Source organism: Ailuropoda melanoleuca, chromosome 5 (genome assembly GCF_002007445.2).
Source record: "Ailuropoda melanoleuca isolate Jingjing chromosome 5, ASM200744v2, whole genome shotgun sequence".
Lineage (NCBI taxonomy): Eukaryota > Metazoa > Chordata > Mammalia > Carnivora > Ursidae > Ailuropoda > Ailuropoda melanoleuca.
The window spans coordinates 75422991-75435238 of NC_048222.1; the positions used below are offsets into that span (position 1 = coordinate 75422991).

Here is a 12248-nt window from a genome sequence, read left to right on the forward strand (position 1 = left end):
GGGGGGTGGGGCGGCGGGGCGAGGTGGGGGCGGGGAGCCCCCGGCACCCGGACGTCAGGCTGACGTGGAATCGGCCTGGAAGGGTTCTTAGGGGTCACTTGGAAAAGTCAACGCCCTGCATTTTACAAAGGAGACTGCAGTCAGGGATGAAGTCCGTCCAAGGTCGTGCCGAGTGTGGCTGGAGGCGACACCTCTGCTCTGCCCGCCCCTCCCAACCACGCTCCGCTGCTGTGCGGGGGTCTCCGGGTCCCAGAGTCACCCAGGAGGGGACTGGGAGGCCGGTACCTTGGGGGACGGCTGCCGGGTCTCAATTGCCCGCAGATCTTTGTCCAGCTCCGCGCTCAGCTTGGCGAGCTCTCTCTCCAGCAAGACCTGGGGGCGGATTATGGGGAGAGACTTGGGCAGTGGGGACAGGCACAGTGGGGGAGCACTGATCGAAGGTCAGATGTGAGAAACTTAGTGGGCAGCAGGACAAAGCAAAGCACACTGTGCTTGGGTAAAGGGCAGGCTCAGGGCCCGGGGCCAGGACCGGCTCCCTGCCTGTGGGCCTGCCCGGAGCTGTGTCTCAGGGTGTCAGGATGGCCCTTCCACAGCTTCTCACTGGCCCACGCATCCGACCCAGCTCACCCATCCCTACGCTCATCATAGTACCTTCGTACTTCCTGATAGTGCCTTTTGTCCTGTTACTTCTCTGTTCAAGAGCCTTTAAAGCTCCTTATTTCCTCTCTCATCAAGTCTTCTGTGGCTTTCCACAGCCTGTACTCCACCTGCTTTCCCTCCCACTGACCTTCCAGCCTTTGCCTCTGCACTCCCCCATTGAGCGCTCTCTCTCTCTGCACGGCCAAGCCCTCCCAACTCAGAGAGCCCAGCTCCACCTCCAAGAATACTTCCTGACAAGTCCACACTGACCACTCCCTTCTCTGCTCCCGCTTTGGTCAATAGACCTATGTATTCAACACCTATTTGAGTGCATACTGTAATGCCAGGCACTGTCCCAGGTGCTGGGGATACAGAGGTAAACTGTATGGGACTGGAGAGGGTCAGAACTTTGGGTCTGTGGCCTTTGCCCATAGTCAATGGGGCTAACACCACCCAGAAGTCTCCCTCATTTGTCCCCCAGCATAGCTGTCTCCCTCCCCCTCCAACCTATCCGCAGCACTCACCTCAATGGGCTGCGAGGGCTTCTCAACAGGGTCATCCACTAGCGGTTTCTTGGGCTAAGGGTGGGAAGGCTGAGTCAGAGGGGTGAACTCTCTTTCCAAAATGCACTAGCTAAGGTGCATGTCCACCCTCAGAGGGACAGCAGGACACTCACCTTCTGCCCAGTCTCTAGTTCTTGCAGAAACTGCTTCCAAGAATCTTCCGTCCAGACACTGTCTGCTTTCTCTTGGAGTCTGGGCACCTGCATGGAAGTAGGCGGGCATCACCTTGAGCAGAGGGGTACCAAGACACTCTCCAGGCTCAAAAAGCAGGCTTGTAGACCACCGCCTCACCCCTCTGCCTGCCAGTGCCCTCCTAAGGATTCTGGGCTCTCCCGGCTGCACAGGACAGGCCCCCAACTGAAAGGGCATTATCTGTGCTCTTAGCAGAGGGGCCTGGCCGAAGAGCACAGTGCCAGGGGCAGTGAGGGGAGGAGGCTGGGCAGGCTACCTGATTTGGGGTCTGGTGTAGGGAGGATGCTCCAGGATTACAGTTGAAGGTGCTTCTAGAAAACTCTTCAGAGGGGTCCCAGCTTCTTCTAAAGAAAGGGGAGCACATCTCTTCAGTTTCCTTTTAGGGAGACTAAGGAGTAAGTGAGAACACAGCCCTGCACACGCTACCACCACCCTCTGCCCCCTGCTACTGACAGCCTATGAAAGCAGTGTTACACAGTGGAAAGTTATGCGCCCTGAGTTCAAATGCCAGCTCCACCACTTAGCTGTGACCTTTTGGCAAGTGACTGAGCTTTCAGAGCCTCAGATTCAATACCTGTAACATGAGAAGGAGTCCCACCTTGGTGAGGGTATGGCCAAGCTCAGGTGAGGGAACATCTGTGAACCGCCCAGGAGAAGGCCTAACACAGGCATCTGCTCCATGAGTCCTCCCACTGGCCTTAGTGAAATACCCTGCATGTGTGTTCAGTCTGGCCCCACAGCTGTGGCTATGTATGTCTGTGCAGCTTGATGAAGCTGGTCTTCCTGGCTGTCACAGCTGAGCGGCCTTGCACACATGCCCAAGGGTGTGGGTGGGACTACCTCCCAGTCCAAGGAGAACCCAGGGCAGGGCAAAGGGTCTGCAGCCCTGACTCGGGAGCCCTGGGCAAGCTATTTCTGTTCCCTGCGCCTCAGTTCCCTGGGGGTGCTGCAGTCAGTGATGTCATCTGTGAAACCACTCCAGCCACCAAGGCTCCACACTGTCACATTTGCCTTCGTTCCCCTCCAGGGCTCCTTTCTTGGCTGGCTTAAGTGTTCCAGACTCTGTTGAGTCTGGATGTTTCCACCACTGTACCAAGCTTATCAAATGATGGAATGTCTGACCGGAGGGTCAGGATTTATTGGCTGTAACTATGACTCTATTCTCTATTTTAGAAATAATAATATTAACAATACCACTGGTAATGAGAATAGAATACATCGTTCCTAATTTAGGGAGCTCTAGTCCATAATTGAGCCTGTATATTAATAATACTCGTGGAGGGGCGCCTGGGTGGCTCAGTTGGTTAAGTGACTGCCTTCGGCTCAGGTCATGATCCTTGAATCCTGGAATGGAGCCCCATGTCAGGCTCCCTGCTCAGCATGGAGTTCGCTTCTCCCTCTCCCTCCTCTCCTCTCCCTCTGCTCCTACCTCCGCTCATGCTCGCGCACTCTCTCTGTGTTTCTCTCTCAAATAAATAAATAAAATCTTTAAAAAATAATAACACGTGGAGACTTGCTATGTGCTAAACCCTCACAACCACCGTGTGGTCCCCTCAGCAGCTGGCTGAGATTGGTTAAGTTGCCCAGTGTCACATGGCTATTGGCAGCACACCAGCTTGAATCTGAACTTGGATTCAAATCTTGGGCTCTTAGCCTCTATCTTATTGATTATGCCAAGAGCCACAGGCCGGGTATGGCCACGCTCATGAGGGTAATCCCTTCCTGTAAAGGAGTAAGAAACTCATTGATTTCACTTGAAGGCAAAGCTGCTGATTCTCAAGGTCTGGTTGAGCCCCCCACCCCACCTCCCGCCAGGTCCCTGGCAGCCTGGGCTGGGCTTGTGTGGTTTGTGCAGAGCAAAGAGACTACATCCTTCACTTATGTGGAAGGGCTCCTCTCTCATCCTCATCTTCCCCCACTTGGGAGGAACACTGGGATCCTCTACACCCTTTGTTTTCTCTCAGGCTTTGGAGTGAACGGCCACAGGTCCACACCTAGCCACCCTGCTCTCCACTCCATTATGACCTGTGGATCTTTGGCATGATGAGTTCCTCCCGCCAACCACAAAAGCAGCACCCCGGCATTCCTGACCAGGAATGGATGCAAAGTCCACCCCGGCCCTTCATTCCCCTTTGGCCCTGACAGGGAGGAGAGAGAACATCTGGAGTGGTGGAGACCCTAAGAAGCAGAGCAGTGAGATGGGGTGGGGAGATGCTGTACCAGCAGTGGCCACGAGGGGGTGCCAGTCCCCGCTAGGAAGCCAGTGCCCCTCTGCAGCCCTTGGGCCCCCTTCCCAGGATGGCTCACCCACTCAGAGAAGAGGCCTGGCCTGGCCTGGCAACCGGTCTTTGCTGGGGCCCTGGGTGCCTTGAGTCTGTAGAGGCGGCACAGGAGGAAGCCACTGAAGGTGGGAGAAGAGAGGCCAGGGGAGGTGAGAGCTGAGCTTGAGCGTACCTGGGTGAGCACTGAAGATTCTGACACCCACTCACTCCCATATCTGCTCTTGGGCGGCTTGTGGGAACAGGGTTGGGGGTGCTCTGGACCACTATCTGGGGGCTTTGCACCAAGAGCTTTACACGCTTCACTAAATCTTCACAACTCTGGTGCAGCTAGTGTCCCCATTTTACAGACAAGGAGAGAGAAGCCCAGAGAAAGCACAGCCAGGGCGAAGACACTCACTGGACAGTGAGGCTGAGGCTCTTCAGCGCCACCTCCCAGGGGCTTTGGAGCTCACTGGAAATGGCCTATGCGAACTTCTCAAGGTGAACTAAGCCGACTGGGGAGCCTCAAAGCCAGGCATGGCTTACAAGATGGGCAAATGCAGGCACTGAGCTGGGGCGGGCCACCCGCCCCCCTCACCTTTGGGTGATTCCTCAAAGGTCCAGTCCAGCTGCATGTCTGCGGGAGCAGAAAGGACCAGATCAGGGGCGGGGCCGCAAGCAAGCATGGCGAGCCCCTGAGGCTGCCTCAGCTGCTCTCAGCCATCCTCCTGCCTAGAGCAGGGACCGAGGGCTGAGTCAGGGCCTGAAGAATGTCCCGAGGGAGGGAAGCAATTAGGAGGGCAGTTCTCTGGAGGGTTTGAAATGCCTCTGGCAGGCTTAGGGCCTGAGTGAGCCAACCCAGGCAGTGGGCTTGCCCAAAGCTCCTGCGCCTCCCTCCCTGCGTTCCCACACACAGCCTTCCCCTGACCTTTGTAAACCTGCCCGCACCATGTCAGGTTGGGAAAATTCCACTTCCCCTTCTCCCTCTTTCCCTTTCTGCACCCGCTTCTCAATGCTTGTCCTTCCCCCTTTCCCTAGACCCATTCCTCATTGCGCTCACGACTTTCCGGGGCCTCCTAGGAAAAGCTACTGACCCGCCGATGCACTTGATCCCCTTGGCATGCAGACGTGCCACAACAGCACTTGTCTTAAATGCAGACCAGAATGCCTCTCTCCAGATCCCGTACCGTCCTCCAGCTCCCAGATTTTCTTTTCCTTTGCAGCAAACAGCTGGCCATCACTAACTCACTGTCTCCAGTTTCCCTTTTTGGTAAGTAGGTTTTCAGCTCCACCACGATTGCCCCCACCGCTCTTAAGAAAGACCACAGTGACCTCCATGTCACCAAATCAAGATACTTGACCCATCAGCAACATCTGTCACAGTGGATCATTCCTCCTTGAAATTCCTTTTTCACTTGGCTTCAGGAAGACCCTCTGCTTTTCCTCTCTGTTGTCCCTGCGTAGTCTCTCTCAAACCTCTGCACATCCAAGTGCCTCAGGGCTCTGTGCTTGGGCCTCTGTCTATCTCCCCAGGTGATCCCGTCTAGTCTTCTGGCTTAAAAAGCCCCATCTACTGCAGGGATTCACACTAGAATTAGTTGGGGAGCTTTCAGTCAAAATTTTCTTGTGTGAATCCCAGGTATTTCCATCTGCAGGCTAGGCCTCACCCCCTGAACAACAGACTTGCATATTAACTGCCTACTTGACCTCTCTGACCAGATGGACCTCAGCAAAAACTGAAGCCTCTTAGCCCGTAGCTGCCTCCGTGTTCCCTGAATTTGGAAGCAACATCCTTTGACTTGCTCAGGTTTCAAGTCATCCTTGATTTCTTTCCTTCATGCCACATCCAGTCTATCAGCAAATTCTCATGACTGTCTCCAGAATCCCACCAGGCCCGCTGCCACTGTCCTGGTCTGAGGCACTGTTGGCCTCTCCCCTGGATGAAAGCCAGGCCCCCTAAGCGGCCCGTTGTGTCCTCCACTGCCTCATGTCCTCTCCAAGCCGGCCACAGAGTGAGCCTTCAGAGCCTCTCACTCTTCAGCTCAGAACCTCCCCTTGCCTCCTCGGCTCTTGCAGAGTAAAAGCCAAAGCCCTGATCAGGCCCCAGAGGCCCTCCATGACCAGATCCCATGACTCTGACTCCGTCTCCCACCAATGCCCCTGTCACTCCAGTCCAGCCTCTCCTTGCTGCCGCAGAACCGGCCAGGTCCGCTTCTGCCTCTGGGTCTCTGCTCCTCCCCTGGCTCTGCAGGGCTGGCTTCTTTCCTCCCTCAGCTCTTGGCTCGGATGCCACCTATCTGGGCCTTCCATGACCAGCCTGTACTGGGCACTGATCTTTCCTTTTTCTCCCTTGCCCTTACCACCATCTGCCATATTAAATATGTATCTGTTTATTCTCCCTCTGTCTTAAGCTTCACTGGGGCAGTGACATTCTTTTTTATTCCCTGTTTCATCTTCAGCACCTAGAATGTGATCAGCACACCGTAAGTGCTCACTACTTAGTCAGGGGACTGACTGAACAAATGAGTGACAGCATGGCTTCCCAGTACTTCCAGAGGAGACCAGGGATGGTGTCTGATCATTGTCCTCCCAAGGACAGAAAGGAGTTAGGAGGCTCCTCCCCTTTGGCCTGTTTTAGGGAGGACCCACCACTGAGCCTGGGGTGGGTGGAGAAGACCTCCCTGAGCGGCTAAGTTCCCTTTTCCGCCCCTCCCTTCCCCAGCCCCAAATGCCAGAGCCCACTCAGCAGAGAGAGGGCCCTGGAAGGGTGTCCCACCTGGCATTTTCCGGTGAATCTGCTGGAACATTCTCCGGTACCAGTCCCTGGGGCTATCAACACTCTGGGACCAGAAAAGACAAAGTCAGGCCACCCTCTTAATAGGAAGCCACAGAAGTTTTCCCTTCCTGAGTCCTTCCTCTGGCCACTCTTGAAGTGAGCGGGCTGTTGTGATAGGTCTAATAACAGTAATTTCATTTGCACATTACATATGAATAAGGGGTGGAGAAGGATCTCCCTCAGCGATGATCCATCCGGAGGCTGTGAGATTTGGGGTGGTTTCTGGTTTTTCTCTTTGCTTTTCTGTATCTCTGATGTTTCTACAACAAACACGTATTTCTAGGTAATGAAAAATAAATGTAATAATATAGGGGTGGAACGGCATTTACAGCTCCTGCCCCCCTGAGACTGAAAACAGCCCTGGGAGGTATGTTACCAACTTCAGTTTCAGATGCAGAACTGAAGGCAGGTGGCTGGCTCAAGATAGGCATGGGAGTGGAAGAAGGGCAGGCCCCTCAGGGCCTGGGCCCTGGATCCTTCCATGTCTGCCACAGTGTGTGAGGGCGTCTCACTCAGGACTCTGCCGGCTCATTCACTCAGCGGCGGTGCTAGGACCTGGACCTATGAACAGAGGGGGTCCCTGCCCGGGGAAGCCCTAACAGCAGGGGCTCTGCACCTCTGAGAACCTGGGGGGGAGCAATCTAGATCTCCCTTCCCCCCACAGACCACTTGTGCAACTCAGACCACAAGAATGCCTGTAATTTATGTGACTGACGACCACCCCCCGAATCCATCATGGTGGAACCCCTGCTTTAGTCTGAAATGGTTTGGGTGCATTCTTGGTTGCTCCCACTTCAGTTCACAGAAGTGGAGCTCAGCATGGGTCCCTGGGCCCCATCTATCAGTGGCCCCCAGCCCTGGACTCACAGATCGGGGGGCAATAGGCATGCCGCTCTCATCCACGGGCCCGATTCCCTCATACTTGACCCAGCGCTTGTCCCGACGCTTGCTGTCCTTGGTCCACGTGGCTGACCAGTTCTGGGGATGCTGGGAGGCAGGGGTCTTTTGGCTTCCCGAGGGCCGGCTCCCAGGACCAGGCCAGGTCTGATACCAAGCAGGGTCTGTGAGGAATGAGCAACAGAGCATTAGCAACAGGCAGGGACCCCACCTGGACTGGTCTGTCTCTGAGCTCTTCAGAACATTGATCCCGCGGGCTCAAAAGTTTCAACATCTCCTTGTTTGTTTGACATGATGAGTCAGACTCTTCCCCAACCCCAGCAGGACCACAGGCCTTTGTTTATTTTTTTAATAAAAGTGAATGAAAATGGATTTTGTCTTGAGAAATCTGTTATCCTTTCTGTGGGCTGTCTCAAAAGCCTTCAGAATGAGGGCTGGGAACCATTACTTGCAGAGAATGCTGGGGACAGTCCTAGCTGGGAAGGCAGCAGTGTGTGGCAGAAAAGACGCTTGGCTTGAAGGGGGGACAAAAAGTTCAGACACCAGCTCTGCCAGCTGCGTGACCTGCGGCACAGCAAGCAACCTCTCGGTGCCTCCGTTTCCACGTCTGTAAAACGAGGGTAATCATGGCAAACGTCCAGAGAGACCTAGTGTGTGTGACCGTGCCCACACAGTGCTTGACACATAGTCATAAGGCTCTTGCTAAGGGACAGAAACTCATTCACCAGACATGGCAACTGTGTCCTCAACTTCCCCAGAACCTTCAGCCCCCAAGTCACCAGAGTAGCCGCATAAGGCTGCTGGGGCTGGAAGGGTCAGGGTTTGAATCTCAGCTGAGCCTCTGTGACTGAACATCTCTAAGACTCGGGCTCCTCACTGGGAAGAAGTCGATAATTGTACTTTATCTTTCCAAGACATCAAGGGATTAAATAAGAGAGGGCTGGTAGTGTGACTTTTCAGTGTCCCCTATGTTCTAAGGTTCAACAATTATGTTAAATGAGTAAACTACTTGACACAGTGCCTGTCTGCATGGAGTGCTCAATAAAAGACGTCTCCTTCCTCAGAAAAGGGGCTCCCAGGGTAGACCAGCACCCTGGAGGTCCTGGGATCTTCTGGACCCCATGGCCCAGGCTGGGATGACTTGAAGGAGCCCAGGGGCTGACCTGCTCTCAGAGCTGCCTCTCCAAACTTCTGCTTGGCTGGTGAGTACAGACTTGTGCAGTTTGTCCCCTGCTCTTTCTACAGCCAACATATGCTCACATCCCTCCACACTTCCATCCCCAGTCCAAACTAGTCCCCAGACTGCTAGAGGTTCCCCTGCCTCCCAAGGCCGTGTCCCCTGCACACTTCCTTCCCCCCGCACTGGGAGGGGGGGCGCAGGGGGACTGGAAGGGACGCATCAGCCTCCTCTCTCCCTCAGCAGATTTCACACCCACAGGCCATCAGTGCTCACACAGAGAAGGGCAGCTAGCTGAGCTCAGAGGCCCAGGACCTCAAGAGCCCTCCAGGCCCCTCCTGCCCCTCACAGGGTGATGCCAGATGGCAGGGCCCAGGAGGCTCTGATCCCCCCATCCCCAACGTGGGGCTTCTGGAACAGGTTTTCCCGAGCAGACCCACCTGGGTGCCGGGAAGCATCTCTCCTCTGCGGGAAGTACCCATTGCACACGGTCCTGGGCGCAGGGTCGTGAAACTGGAAATTAAGGGTGTTGGAGCCACCATTCCGGATCACAGGCACCTGTGAGGAGGGGCCAGGAGCAGCAGCTCAGGCCCGAAGTTTCCGCAGAAGCGTGGGAAGCATGGACACAGTTTACCCCACAGTGAGGGCTGGAGGGCCAGCCCGACCCCTTTGCAGGTAGCCAACTAGGCTCTCTAGAGCTATCTTCTGCCCCTTCCCTCCATTCCTTTAATCCTTCTGCTCCCCCACCTGTCCTTGGAGGTCCCCATCAACTCTGGGCCCACGGGAACCCTCTCCTCACTGTCTCACTCACCCGTGCCCCCCGGGAGGACGACCCTCTGTGGGCCCGGAGATTGCCGGAAATGAAGTTGTCCAGGCTTAGCCCTGTGGGGAGGCTGCAGGGTGGGGCCTGCATGCTTGGGTCAAGGTTGGAGGGCTCCGGGTGTGCCAGCTGCTCCTCTGTGTGTCCTCTGTGGGGAAGGAAGGGGGAAGGGAAAGCCCTGCTGGGCTCAGGCTGCCTATGCCCTCTGGGCTCAACCTTGGGGTGGGGGGAGGAGGGGACAGCTGTGGGAGGGGGTCATGCCAGCTGGGGGGGAGCTCAAGTACCCAGGAAACAGGCCTCTGTGGGCACTGGCCTGCAGGCTGCCCATGCTGGCTCCCAGAGGCACAATGGGCTGCTTGTTAGGGCCTGGGCAGGAGCTTCGGGTGGGAGTGGGGGAGGGGGAAGCTAGGCGAAGAGGAGGGAGGCTGGCCAGGAGTGGGCCTGCTGGACAAAGCCTCGGGCACACGGCCCGCTGGCCAGCCCCTCTGGGGCTCTCACTGCACAGTGCAGCCTGCTCCCCCAGAGGGAAGGCAGAGGGAACTGGGGCCACTGGCAGAGGAGGGCCTGGGCATTCACGACTTTGTTTTAGTTCCCTCTGCCTCCTCCAGTCCCTCCGTGACCATCTGCTTGCCAGCAGGCACAAGGGGTTACTTGGGTTGCGGGAGAGGCCCTGAACAACAGCAAGGCCACCGGTCTACCGCCCAACGGGGCCAAGGTTATGGGAGGGGGAGCATGTGGGGGCATTCCCAGGCAGCAGGAACCACTCCTTCTGAGCTCAAAGGAGTATCAGCTCCTTTCTTTGGCCTTCTTCCCTGGGACTGAAGTCTCAGAGGGCTCAGGGTGCCAGTGAGGGGTGGGATGGAAAGCAAAGCAGTGGATAAGAGCCCAGTTGGACTTGTTCATGGAGACGTGGTGCTGAGTGTCCCCCACCCCCATACACCACTTTCTTTTATACCTCCAGGCTGGTTTTGTCTTTTAAGATTTTTTTTTAAGTAATCTCTACACCCAACGTGGGGCTTAAATTCACAACCCCAAGATCAAGAGTTGCACACTGTACCAGCTGCGCCAGCCAGGTGCTCCTGTCCTCCAGAGGGTTTTTTGAACAGAGGGTCTACCTGGCAGCACCATGCCTGCCTGGCCGGCCTGGCTCTTCCGTCCCATGCGAAGGTTACTGCAGGCACCCAGGAGGGGGAGGTGGTCAGGCTGTCCCACAGGGCTTTTCTACCCTGCAGGCTGTGGTGCGGAGCCTGACCCTCCTCACCTGTGCAGCTGGACCCAACCGGAGCTGAGCCAGCCTCCACCACTGGGGCTGGGCCCATTCTGGCATATGTGTTTAGAGTTAGGCTTGTGTGTGACTGCGGGGTTTGGGGGCTCACGAGAAGGCCCAGAGGGCCTGGTGAGGTGCTGTGTTTGTGTGTGGTGGAATGGGAGTGCAGTGCTGCGAACGTGACTCGTGGGAGACACCACGGGGGCAGGAGGTATGAAGCAGCATGGGAGTTGTGGGTACAGAGGGATGTCAGCTGAGTGGTAGTTGGGGCGTGTGCAGTGGGGGGTCATATGAGCAACGCAACAGCTGTGGAGACTAGAGGGGGTGAAGGTACAATAGGGGGCTGTGATTACTCCTGTACCCAGTTCCTACCCAGGCCACGAGGGCTGGATGGTACAGACAAGGCTGGTGGCAGGTCCCTGTCTCTGTTCTGAGTAGGGATTTCTTCTGACATTTGAAAGACCCACTGGGGACATAGCTTTTCCATGCCCTTCCCCGGCTGTGGGGAGAGTGACGGCTGAGGCTGGAGGAGGGGCAGCTCACCAGCTGGATCCAATTAGGATTCTGACCAAAAGCAAAACATGCAGACACACCCCAGTTCCTGCTGTTCTCCCTCCCCTTGAGAGGGAAACTGAGGCAGGGGAGAGCAGGAGATCCAGAGGCCTGGGGCAGGCTGGTTCCTAGCAGCAACCCCTCCCTTCCCAGCTGACTGCTTGAAACCAAGTTGCGAGGTCAGCATCAGCAGTCCCAACCATCAGCTGACCCCGGCCTCCTTCCCTCTCCAGTCCTGTCCCACCCTTCCCTGTTCAATGAGAACTGCCCTCTAGTAGGATGGGGAGGACAGGCCGTCCCCTTATACCATCCAACTTTTCAGGGGTTGCTTCTCCTTGGTGGCCTAGCTTGCCCCTCCCCAACACTGTTGCCTATGGCAGGCACCCTCCAGCGATAGACGGGGTACGTGGGGAAGACTGCGCTTTTTCTCTCAGTGGCTGTGCCAGGAGAAACTAAAAGCGACTTCTCATAGAGAGATGGGGGCATGGAGGCATTGGTCCTGCGTCTGGCAGAGGACAGAGAGGTGCCAGGAAATCTGAGGATAGGAGCACCTCTCAGAATTCTGGCAGCCCTTCACCCAAAGGGCTGGAAGATGTGAAGTCGCTCCACTGTCTGTAATTGGCAGACTCCTTTCCACCTCCAAGTATAGCCCTGTCCTTGGGGGCTTGGCCTAGGAGCTCTTGCAGGTATTTTCCAGTTACGAGCCCACGTGGACAAAGACAGGTTTTCTCGAATTTCGCCTTTTCCAGATTGGACTTATCTTTTTCCACCCCGGAGTTGGGAAGGAGGACCCCCAGGGGGCGGGGCACTCTGCCTTCCCTTCGGGTTGGGCACGGGTCCCTCCCAGCACGCGGGCCCCCGCCTCCTCTCTACCCCCTCCCCTTCCCGGCACCTACCTTCCCCAGCGAACAGGTGGCACGGACTGAGGACGCCGGGGAGGGCAGGAGCATCTCTGCCCGGCTTCTGCCTGGTGCGGCCGCGGAAGGCCCTCGAGGAGGAAGGGCAGGGAGAAGTCCGGGCTGTGCCGCCCGCCCTCGTGACTGG

The 12248-nt window shown here is 56.4% G+C and overlaps 1 protein-coding gene across 1 annotated transcript in view; it reads right to left on the bottom strand.

The window, feature by feature from the left end:
• SORBS3 (sorbin and SH3 domain containing 3) overlaps positions 1-12248 on the bottom strand; it is a 20977-nt gene extending 8729 nt beyond the window's left edge. Inside the window, exons 1-10 of the mRNA XM_034661284.1 lie at positions 12101-12248; positions 9377-9533; positions 9006-9123; positions 7359-7552; positions 6432-6495; positions 3702-3795; positions 1651-1738; positions 1316-1402; positions 1164-1217; positions 272-372 (exon numbers count right to left, since the gene is read on the bottom strand). Of these exons, the coding sequence (XP_034517175.1) occupies positions 272-372; positions 1164-1217; positions 1316-1402; positions 1651-1738; positions 3702-3795; positions 6432-6495; positions 7359-7552; positions 9006-9123; positions 9377-9478 (902 nt within the window). The 5' untranslated portion in view covers positions 9479-9533; positions 12101-12248. The remainder of the gene's footprint in view (positions 1-271; positions 373-1163; positions 1218-1315; positions 1403-1650; positions 1739-3701; positions 3796-6431; positions 6496-7358; positions 7553-9005; positions 9124-9376; positions 9534-12100) is intronic.